The following is a 12161-nucleotide window of genomic DNA, read 5'->3' as shown; positions in this document are numbered from 1 at the left end:
CAAATGCATTATCATAACAGATTCACTGTATTTATGACATTATTCAATACCAGGATATTGAGGGACATTGTAGAACACCAGTCTAGTGCATTGCTTATTAACAAGAAAGGTTTCTCTAGATTTGAAAATGTCTTCTTTTATATATAACGTTATATATATATGGAACATTTTGTAAGAATACTAGGGGATATTTATTTCGAATCAATATTTTAAGTACTATGATCGCTCTATCATTATGATAGTACTACATGTATTGTCTGGCAAGATACAGGAAATTGATAAAAACTCTGAGGGGCAAATCAATCTGGCTATCAATTTATCAATGACTAAAAAATATGACTAACATACACATGTACTAAACAGTTCGTCATGATCATAGCATGGGAGCAACTGAAGCTACATACACCACTATCAGCAGTTGAACCATATAATGTTTTAATACTCATCTGCATGCATAAATGTCCCTCCTCGTTTTAAGACATAGCAGTTACGACCATCCGAGTGGAAAATGTTGGCCTTGAACAGGTATGGTCCCAATATGCATAGCGTGAACAATTCATATTAAACTAAGCATTCCTTCATATGATATCGTCATTAAATGCACAGTGTGATATTACGACACCTATAAAACACAGGTCAATTTAATGCCCTCTCCCTGACAGTCTTCATACGTAAAGGATGTAAAAAGCACCGATGTGGAAACACAAGATGTTTTCTAGTAAAATCCACTGGGTCTGAAAGATTGAATAAATTAGCCATCAGGAAAATGGATAGGTCTCTATTGATCGCTTCTGTTGATGTGTCACTTTAGGGGCTCCAGTTTCAAGGTTACTTTACAAGGCATTTTCAGCAGGAAGTCTTGTCTTCATTTTTGTGCACCTATGACCACAGTAAGTGCATCTTATAGATCAGATCAAGCAGTGACTTTTACTTGGTTTAAAATTTTAAAAAAATTGATCCCCTCCTGCGATGCCTTGTGTGTTTTGTACAGTACTTACAATCATATTGGTAACCTTGAGTGTACATATACAATGTAGTTGGTAAGTGATAAAAGGCTATCACACTAGTGTCACTTTCTACACTAAGCAGAAACAGAAGACTTCTTGGGTATGATACCATGATACCATGTTTAGTCACTTCAAATTGTCTCTAGTTTGAAGTTGTAAACTTATAACCTTTCTTTCATCCTTTTTTCATAACGCTCGTATTAGATTTGGAGGCTGCTTGGCATTGCCATCCATAGAATATACTTGCCTATCTTCATGTATCCTTGATTTCCATGCACATGTACCATTACATTGTTTTGTACAATGTTGGAACAAAAAGGTATGATGCCAGATATTTATAACACATTCTTCAAAGAAAAATAATGTAATACAGCATGGCAATGATTTGTCAGTGTCATAACACGGCACTCCTGCCAAAACTGTCAGCAGCAAAAGGTCGTCTGATGGTACTGAGTATAAATTGGCTACTTGAAGAAACTTTATTGACTAAAATAAGACAGATTTGTCTTACATATCAAGTTTGGAGAAATGACCTTGGCTGACATCCAGCCAAAAGTATTGAATGTCTGATAGCAAGAACTACTGTGAATTCATTTACTTTTGCTGTGGTTTTACCAGGTATTTTGTAGGAGGAGGGAAAAGGTTTTCTTGTGTATCATATTACAGTAACTGTTGAAGCAATTCGGTACAACAATTAGTAATAAATTGAAAACAGATATCAATTATCTTGATTTTGCAGTGCATATCACCACAGCAAAAGTTTCACATCAAAAGATGTATCACAAAGAATAATTCATATTTCCATTTCTCACACTGTCATAATTAGCCTTCATAATCACATTCTGCACTATTAACACAAAGTTTGGATTGGGAAAGCTCATACAAGATTAAACTGAATTGATTGTAGGGAAAAAAATCTAAAATCTCAAAGCAAATTTTTTTTACCACACTTCATTTTTTTCTGCAGCATTTAGAATATCATAGCTAATCATTTACCATTAAGCAACTTTACAACAAACCAATGTCGACAACCTTATACTATAGGGCCAGGATACTTGACATACATAGTTTGTATGAATATGATAACTGGTTTTCATTTTCTATTTACATTATGAGAAGGACTGGGGTAAGGACCAGTAATTCAAATAACAAAATGAAACATGCAAAATCTAGCTTTTAGCAGAGTCTGTCTTCACTCTTCAGTATACATAATAGAGAGAAACAGTGAGCATGGTAACATGGTAATATCGTGGAGAACTTAACACTTTGTATTTCTTGCTATATAGTACAATTATATAAATTTTTTCTGTGCATTTTCCATGTTTCCAAATCCTCATATACTTGTTTCGTCCCCTGAAGAATAGTCTATATGTCCACAGCATACATGCCATGCCATTGGATGTGCCACCTATTTCTTGACGGACAGGTAAACAATAAGAGCAATGATGCCCCCCACAACAAGCAGCACCACCAACAGACAGCACATCTTCTTTCTTGCCTTTTTCTATGAGAAAAAGATAAAACAACATTTAAACTGCATGAATATATTAAGTTAAAAAATATCATTACTAAAGTGATGAAAAATGTCAATCTTTATGCTCTGCCATTATTATGGCTTCTTCATTTAACTCAGGAATGTCTAGTTTATGCCTTGTGCACTTTTGGCATTTCCAGCATGCCTGAGGTATTATTTTGGAGCAGCAGTGCTGAGTAAACTTGGCATGATACGTCACTGTGACCTTTCACTACAGCCAATGACTGATTTTAGTCATACTTGCTGGCCATTCATGTGTATAATTACCTTTTAAATTAGTAAATTTGTCAAACAGAAAGAGCAGGAGTTGTAGATTTCTGTCTGAACATGCAGAAATATCTGGCGGCTCTAGAAATATGTTGCTATTTCATTTCTTGTCAGTGACAGATGCCAAATGGCACACATGTATATATCCCCCATAGGAATGACAAATAGGCTCTTGTCAATAAAGCAATTTTGGAAATATTTCAACACACAAGCTTAGCACTATGACCTTACTCCCTTTGGGCAAGCATACGTCAAACAACAGGGCTGGGCACAAGTTTTACTTTGCAATAAGTTACAGACTATGTTGAATAAGTTACAGACTCTGGTGATATGAATAGCACAGCATTCTCCAATTTTTTTTTCAGCAATCCAAATACTAACAATAATATATGGAGATGGCAGTAATTTTAATCTAGTGAGACTTTCCAAGTTGACACAACTGGTATCATCATCAGGTAAGGAACCATTTCACACCACATATTAGTTTGATAAGCTCCGCTAACTGATGTGTCTACATCCTCCTGGAAATTACCAACACCCAGAACTGATGAGGATGGGGATGTGAAATTCAAGGAAGTCTGATAGAAGTCAGAGTCTGTAAGGATGTGATAAGGATGCGATAAGATTGGTACGTCCCCCTTTCAAAGAGCAAATGAATTGTAAGACTGTTTCATAATTGGAATATAATGTAAGAATGTATGATTTACATGAGTACAAAATATGCAAAGTGCAAAGCAATTGTTCCTTGTCTATGAAATTTGTTGAGTGATCTGTCAAATTTCTTGCTGAATTGCTCATTGGTTGCAACCTCTATGACGTGAAAAGTAGGTGTAAACTTAGCAGACTTTACCTGATATTGGCTGGCCTTCTCCAGCTGTTTGTTCCCTGATTCCACATTGCCGTAGGCTTTCTCTACATTCGCCTCTATGGTATCTGTAACAACAGGTTTCAGCAGTGATGGAAGATAAGTCATGGCAAGAAGGAAGTAGGACAGTACTTGGGGGGATATGGATAGAGCCAAAGTCTACCTGTGGATAAACGCAAGACTGCGACTCTATGAAAGCATTTACCTAGTAAGTCTTCCTGATCTTTTGACTCTATCTTTCCTGAGGAGCTTTAGCGCATTGCCAATTGGGAAATAATGTGTCTGTAGCAAAGCCACAAGCTGTGTTAATACATAAAGGTATGTTTAACACATTGCCCTCACATATGGAAATTTGATGCAAGAGACCAATGCAAGAAAATGGTGCTTTCAGCCCAGTGAATATTACAGAGAGATTCGTATCATTGGTACAACAAGGTAGAAAGATTATTTCCACCATGTCAGAAACAGTGAAAAGGCTAGGTACTAGTAGACTATTCCTATATACACATGCTCAAAAATTCTACTGAGCCAAAGAATCTTTGAATATGGCAGCTAGGCAAATAGCAGATATCACTAACAGATGCTGAATAAGTGCACAGCCAGAAAAAGATCATTATCTCCATGAAAAATGGAGATGTAGTTTTGGGTGTGTCTGTCTGTGTGTGTGTGTGTATGTGTGTGTGTGTGTGTGTGTGTGTCTGTCTGTGTGTCCGGATTATTGTAATGAGCATATCTCAAGAACCTCTCGATGGGTTACAATGATATTCGGTACGTAAGTAGGTGTTGGGAAGACAAAGGTCAAGGTCAATTTTGGGCCCCCTGATATGTGACCTTAGTACTGCAGCACAAATTCGTTTTCTGGATCTTTTGAACTGGATGTGCTATGGTCTTGATTTTTGGATGGCAGATAGCTTGTGACATAAGGAATATGTGGTATATATTTTGGCCAGGTTGCTCTGGAACTGCAGGGGCATTTTAGTCAAAATCTTCTAAGGAGGATAACTGAAGAAAGGAACAGCACATTTACATGATATTTGGTATGTAGGTAGCTTAGACAGAGATGCACATCAGAAAGTGCAACTTATGCAAACTGACACTTAATTTGCATATTTGATCAGGAAATATCTGTATTTGTAGTGTTTCCTTTATAGAACTCAAATACATGTAATATATGTTGTTTGTGGCAGGTGGAACATTAGCAGATACCAATTATGCAAATACGTCCCTAATTTGCATAATTAATGTAAAGTGCCAAAATTCATTGATGTGGTAAATGATTGGACAATCAACATAGTGACCATCGTAGGTTACTTACAGGTGTACATAACTAAGCATATATTATGCAAATGTGGAAGTCATTTACATAATCAAACTATTTCATGGAGATATGAGGTCTACGAACTCTTGTTGTAATAGTAATGGTTTGGCTGGGACATCAGGCATAATCAATCTGCTTCTGAATGTACAACATATACAGAAGATGTCTGTACAGGTGATGACCGACTTAAAGTTTGTGGAAGTAAGAAGTGTTACTGCAACAGTTACAGTAATAATGTATTGCATTCCTAAGCCAAACTCAATCATTTCTTCAACATTCTTGACATGTACACAAAAATTCCGACTAGCTTGTAAGAACTAAATGTTATGTATAGAATATAAATTGAATACATATTTAATATCATTATTGTTTAATACTGTCTTTGCTTTAAGTCTTATTGTTCAGTAAGACCAATTAGACATAACTGTGTCACACAATGTATGTACATGTACATGCACACGCAACAAGCTGAAAGGTACAATTATTGTGTCATCTAATTATCAACACTGACATTTCTTCTTGTTTGAAGGTTCTGACCAGCGTTCCCGCCAGGTTCTTGAAAGTATGCGTCCAAATATTTGGGAGGGGCGTAATGAGCGCCGGAGGCGCGAGACGAGCGCCGCAGGCGCTCGCATCCTAGGGGGGTCCGGGGGCATGCCCCCCCGGGAAAATTTGGATTTTCAAACCCTCTAGAACACAATTTCCTGCAATTTGAAAGGATAATCATGCACTTGAGATTGGACGTCGGTTGCCTCTTTTACTCCCATTTTCAGTTATCGACGACCACCCTCTTCATCAAAATACGTTATATTAAAAAAAACTATAAGCACAGCCTTCCGTGATCTGGCCCGGGTATTATTTGTCCAGACATGTCTATATGAAGATTTGGGATTTTTGATGCTTCGAAACTGGGCTCTAGCCAGTTCGTCAGCCCATGGAAAAATTCTGCCAATTTTTTTCCGTCATTGAATAAAAAAATGTCTAACGTTACCTCCTGCGATCGATGTTGCGCCCTCCCGCATCAAATAGTTTTCCGAGACGATAAAATAACGGCGCCATCACACTTTGTGTTTTTTTCTATTTTGCCCGATGATTTTACTCAAATTTTTCGAATCGGTGGGGTTTTACAAGGCCGTGCCGTCATTTTCCACGAGCGTGCGTTTGTTTCCTGTGACCTCAGGTAACCCCGTTTTCGGAGTGAAATCTTTGGCTGGATTTCTTTTTAAATAGACCAAGGACGTTATACATTACTCGAAGGAGGACGATCTGCTGCCTCTTTGGCAGTGATCAGTGCCGGTGTAGCCTTGAAGCAGTAGCCAGAAAGACGTCCCAACGTGCTGGGCGCTGCGATCGACGATCCATCTGGGGAGGGGGGCGTGCCGAGCCATGTGCCACGGAGGCCAATGCTAGTGCACAACCGACTCGATCGACGCCTGACAACAATATTTCGGCCCCTTTTCTGCCGCAAATTTTGTCTTTTTGAAACAAAAGAAATTTGTAAATAAGAAATAAAGTGTATAGTTTTGAATTCTTCACTTATTTACCGCGCACGTTTTTTAACTTGGATTAATGGGGAAACTTTAATAGTAAATTGTTAGCAGCTAGGAAAGAAACACAAGTTGCCAGACGACACGGGCGGCTACCAACGTCACGTGCGCTAATACTCGGTAACTTTTTTTCCCCGGTGACCAATGACAGAGTGTAACATTACATTTATCGAATGCTGATTGGTTATTAAGATGATTGGATTTTGACCTGGTGGCCAATCTAGACTGCTTGGCGCCAGCGACCTGTTGTCAAAAATACCGACTGCCAATCAACTGCCCACAGCGTGAGAACATTTGTTGAGATGTGCAGCACTCGCGCAGAACAGTTTGTTCGTTCAATACTAGCATTGCCCACAAATCTTTAACAAATACGTGAAAATGAAGTTAATATCATGTTAATATCAGAATATAAAATCTGCATAAGATTTCTTCGAGTGTTAAAGAATGCTGACTGTCAGATGTATTTCACGGACTGCAAAAAATTACATTGCTCAGGACGGCTCAGACTGGCGCGTGGCTGGGTGTGTCGTACATGGGTCCGCTAGTAGTAAAATGTGCCGCGCTCCGCCCGGTGCCCAGACTACTGGAATGACCGGAAAGTGAAGAATTTGAAGTATAAATTGTAAAGGTAGGATTCCTTCTTATAAAGACAGATTTTTTTTAAAGATTCCAGATACATTTTGTACACTGGTGGTACAGGTCAGCAGCCTTTCTTTCAGAATTTTTTATGGACGCATTCAGCCGAGCCGAGTGCGTCTTTCCAGAAAAAAATGCGTCCAAAGACGTAAAGACGTATGCCTGGCGGGAACGCTGGTTCTGACCTTTCTAACCACTAAGACATTATGCTCCCCCAATTTGTGGCTGTATACATCACCGCATACTGTAATTATCAATTTGAAAATGGCAAATCTGCCCTTTTTCACAACCCACCATGATGCCATTTTTCCTGCACTGTCTGATTACACTGCACATCAAACTGACATAAATGTACTCGGATGCTGCAATAACACCGATACTTATTAACTTTGCATGTTATTTAGGGGCAGAATAATTAGGTCCAGTTCCCATGGGATGTCATGAATCCGTGATCGTTCCGTCCTAATTGTCGGTGGTAAGATGGGTTTGTCACAAACCAGCCACCATATGCATGGGAGATCTGTCTGTTCACCACAATTCAACAAGAAATCAAAGACGAACATCAGTCGACCCACCTAGCAATGAGGACTTTGCAAGACCCAAAGTTAACCCATAATCCCTTGCATAGCCACTCAGCACTTTTGACCAGATGTATAAAACATTTTGCAAAATATCTGTGCCACAACCAAGAGTGTTCATGCCAGCTAGAGCAGTTTATCCCAGAAAAATTGCTATTTGCTACAACTACTATAAAGTGGTAAACCATGGGAGATATATACTTTTGGCAGGTTCACAAAGGTAAACATCAACATGCATGGAATATGTAACTGAAAAAAGACATCACTGAACTCTTTTTCTAATAGCCCCAAACCACCCCTATTCTGGGAATCATGCCTTCCTTTTATAGACTAAATGATGTTGAATCATACAGCTCCCTAGAGGATCTCACTTTCTGTTCATAAAGCCACCACATTCGCTATGTACCAATGATTTCTAGGTTGTGCCTAATGGTTCTACTAGTATTACATTTTGTCATACTGCATTGAGCATGCAACACAGTCGTGATGTTTAAGTTTATAAACAGGAGGAGTCAACTATGTTATGATTGGATATCTATGATTTCCAATTAAAAGGTCTATTGTCTTAAGCCTAGAATTACTAAATGTAGCTACTTTAGCCCAAAGGAAGAAGTGGTCAGATTTTTGGGATACACTGCTCTCAGACCAGCATCCACTTTTGATGCTGATCTGAAATGGCTAAAAAATAGATTATCTGAATTTCCTGCTATGCAGTTACTGTAATGAATGTGTCTGTGTGGTCAGTGTGACATTCAATTTAGCTTTTCCATATAGATCATGAAAGTCTGTAGTAAACTGAGCATATCCAGAGTTTTTGGATGATTCTTCAACAGATCTAGATCAAGAGACAAACGAATACTAACTTAAAGACATCCATCTTTGTGGTTGCAGTTATAATTGCGGTCATGTATTATGCCAAATCCAGTCAATGACATGTTTGTGGAATACATTTATAACTACTGACATTTTTGAGCAGGCTTCCATCCCTATTGCACACAGTATCACACCAGTAATTGGAAAAGGCAGTAAAAGCCTTGCATACTCTTTCATTAAGCAGACACGTAGCTCCAGGCTGACCCCTGGTAACAGTGTGTGCCATGCATCATCACTATCAGTTTAACTACCCAAACATGATCCATGTAAGCCTGGACTCTTCCCAATAACACACCACATTGATTGTTAGGAACACATCTCCAAACTGTGCTTAACTTCTGACAGATTAGGCCATAACCCAGCCATTAAATGTATCATATTGATGTCTTTATGACCCCCAGTGGACGATCAATCAGAACAATGTGCTTAGAACAGTTTAAACTAATGGTGTATGGAGGAAAGGCTTCATTAAGGATAGCAATTCAGCTACAATGTATAAAAGTATAATTACTATGTCCTCATTATTCGGCGTGACTTATTTACTATCTTGCCATTAGCTACAAGAACGTTTGTCAAAGCCAGTAAGGAATACTGCAAGAATCAGTCATGATATTTCCTGTGAAAGGGAGTTATGTGCAATATATCTGGCATCTGATTTAGGATGGAGGAATGGACTGCATGTAAAACCTGCAGAGTAATACACAATATATCACATGGACAACTTCCTTAAATAGGGCAAGTACAAAATGTAGCTTAGTAGGGGCCTTTCCTGGTGTGAGTCCTCATCTTATGCATCTAAATAATTGTACAATCATACAACTGCTCCATAAAAACCAATGTGCTATGCCTACAGGCTAATACTAGCAAGGCAAAACAAAAGTTTAGATCAACAGTATGATAATTGTGAACACTTTTCAAAGTCTTACAGACTGCACTATATCAGCAGAGGTAATACTAATCTATCCATGGGTGACCTATTAATCTGTTGGATTTAAAAACAGCCTGAGGGTATTTAGATATATCAAGTCCATGCATGGACAGTGGTTTCAAATTGCAATATTCTCCAAATATTGCACTATTGGGAGGAGCAGGTCGAAAATGTTGCCTTTCCAATTGTTTTTTCTTCATCACTCACAATACTATAAGGCAAACCTAATGGTACAGCATTGTGTGCAATCAGTAGATTGAAGGCTAGAGGGAATACATTTCTTAGACTACTTTTTTTTAATAAAAATGCTGCCTTTTTAGTGTTACAGGTAAAATTCACTTTGAAGGGCCTACAATTAAGGTTTCACCTGGACCTTTAACAAAACAAACATTTTCTTAAACATTTTGTAAAACAATGGTGGCTGGAGGATTTATTTAGTATTCAAGCAACCAATCAATCCTAAATTCATCTTGTAACTTTTAATACCATGTGGTACAATACTGCCAACACTACCACAAACACTGGTTCATTTGATGGACATTTAAGCAAGGAAACCTCTGGCTTTACATCTTCTTTACTGCTCCCTTGAAACTCATCTCCAATACCTTCTGTACAGTAATAACCATGAGAATATACTAGGTCCTTTCCCAGTTCACTATTATTGTGCAGTAACTGTAGAGGTATTCTCTGGAGACGAATTTGCACTGCTGAAGTATGAACAGTGATACATGTGGACTTGGCTGGACCAACTCCTTCTGTTCTAGTCAGATATTATTGTCTTTGAGGCGAGTGGAATCATGTTGATGAGTGATTGTTACTGCCTGCATCTTGATTATAAAAACATTGAGACACTTAGTCTTTAACCCTGGGCTTGACAAAAAGCTCAATAGAAATGATGGTATTCCCTTTGTGGCCACTTTTTGCAAAGCTTATCAGATCAAACCTTATACTATACCCATATAAATGAACTGTACAGTTGAACATGATAACGGTCCCATCTTCTGGATAAAGGGTAACTGTCAGGACATATTTGAAATGATTGGAAGTCCTACAACTATGATTAAATGCCTAACATGACCATTAATGATCATATCAGACCAAGATTCAAATTTTTCCTAAAGTTTGAGTTGACCATATGTGTGATTGAAAGCCTTTAAAGTTATACTGGTACAGATCATAATTGAGCTTCTTGTCACAGACATACAATGTACAGTACATGTTAAGAAATTTAAGATCTAATACTCCTGTGAAATAGTTTTTTTGCAAATTTCTTATTTTATTCAGTATTGAGAATTTCTTGCTAATTCTGTCTAAATTGTTCTGTCTATATGACGCATAACCATTCAAATGTGCCAGGAATTTACCCTGAAGAAGGCAACAGTGGTCATTGAAAATTTGATTCGTGTATAGCTTTGTTAAAAGAAAGAAAGTTTAGCATTTTACTACATTGTGTCATGTATTCTTGTCAGCATGCAGGACCAGCCTTGTGTGTTGAGCCAAGACAAGCCAGAAGTTCTCATCATGCCAGCTTGCAGGACCAACTTTGGAACTGAGCCAAACCAACTTTCCCATCGTGCCAGTCTCAGATTACACCATCGTCTGCCTCACAACGTTTTAAGAGCGAATGTCTGTAAGGGTCAAACAATGGTGGCACCGGTCAAAAAATAGATTTGGCTCCTTTTTTGCACAGTGATAGTACTTGGTACACAACCCCTCAAAATAGCTTTCTTTCTTCTCAGAACCCCTCGTTGCCATGGCAACAGGCCAAAGAAGTTTGGGGGCCATTTTGCCGGATTTGGGCATGTCAAAAACATGAAAATTGGTCAACTTTAGGGCACTATCACTGAACAATGCTTTAACTAAACAACAAAAGCAGAATATGCTGATCAGAGCAATGCCTAAACTTGTATGAAATAGCAGTAAAGTTAATCTCCTATAAATTCTAAGGCCCTGGGCAGCCTGAATACAATACACTGTTTTCAGGTTGTAAAGAATCTGAAATTTTGCCCAACTTCAAAGCACTGAAAGTCCATAAGTATAAAATATTTTCGCTTGCAATTTACTTCAAATAATAACCTACTATAGGGCTATTAGATGAATGCTAGCAAAGTTTGGGTTCTTGTTTTGTTGCTACGCAATCGTCCGTCGAAGTGGGTCAAATTTCATGATTTTGATAATATGTCATTTTGTGCTCTCTTTAAACAATTATAAGTCCCATACCAAAGTTGCTCTGCAATTAAAATTCACATGGATTATAAACCAATGTATTGTCTATCAAATGCACGTTAGTGAAGTTCGGGTTCTTGTTTCATTGCTACGTAATTGTCCTTTAAAGTGGGTCATTTTTTATGATTTTGATAAAATACATTATTTTGCATCATCTTCGAACAATCATAACTCACAAGCCAAAATTGTTCTGTAACTAGAATTTACCTGAAATGTAAACCAAGATATTGTTTCTCAAGGTCATGCTTGTAAAGTTTGGGTTCTTGTTTTGTTGCTAAGCAATTGTCCGTTAAATTGGGTCAATTTTCATGATTTTGATGATATATCATTTTGTGCTCTCTTTTGACTGTCATAAGTTGCAAAGTAAATTTGTTCTGAAATT

General features: G+C 37.9%; 1 protein-coding gene across 2 annotated transcripts in view; it reads right to left on the bottom strand.

The window, feature by feature from the left end:
• Positions 1 to 400: 400 nt before the first annotated feature.
• LOC118409464 (syntaxin-7-like) overlaps positions 401 to 12161 on the bottom strand; it is a 41978-nt gene continuing 30217 nt past the window's right edge. For both annotated transcript variants that reach the window (XM_035810502.1, XM_035810503.1), the window contains 2 exons: positions 3659 to 3741; positions 401 to 2511 (listed from right to left, as the gene is read on the bottom strand). In XM_035810502.1, coding sequence (XP_035666395.1) covers positions 2416 to 2511; positions 3659 to 3741 — 179 coding nt within the window. In that variant the 3' untranslated portion in view covers positions 401 to 2415. The remainder of the gene's footprint in view (positions 2512 to 3658; positions 3742 to 12161) is intronic.

The sequence above is a fragment of the Branchiostoma floridae genome, chromosome 2 (genome assembly GCF_000003815.2).
Source record: "Branchiostoma floridae strain S238N-H82 chromosome 2, Bfl_VNyyK, whole genome shotgun sequence".
In the NCBI taxonomy this organism is placed as follows: Eukaryota; Metazoa; Chordata; class Leptocardii; order Amphioxiformes; family Branchiostomatidae; genus Branchiostoma; species Branchiostoma floridae.
This window is presented reverse-complemented; position numbering and strand designations above follow the sequence as displayed.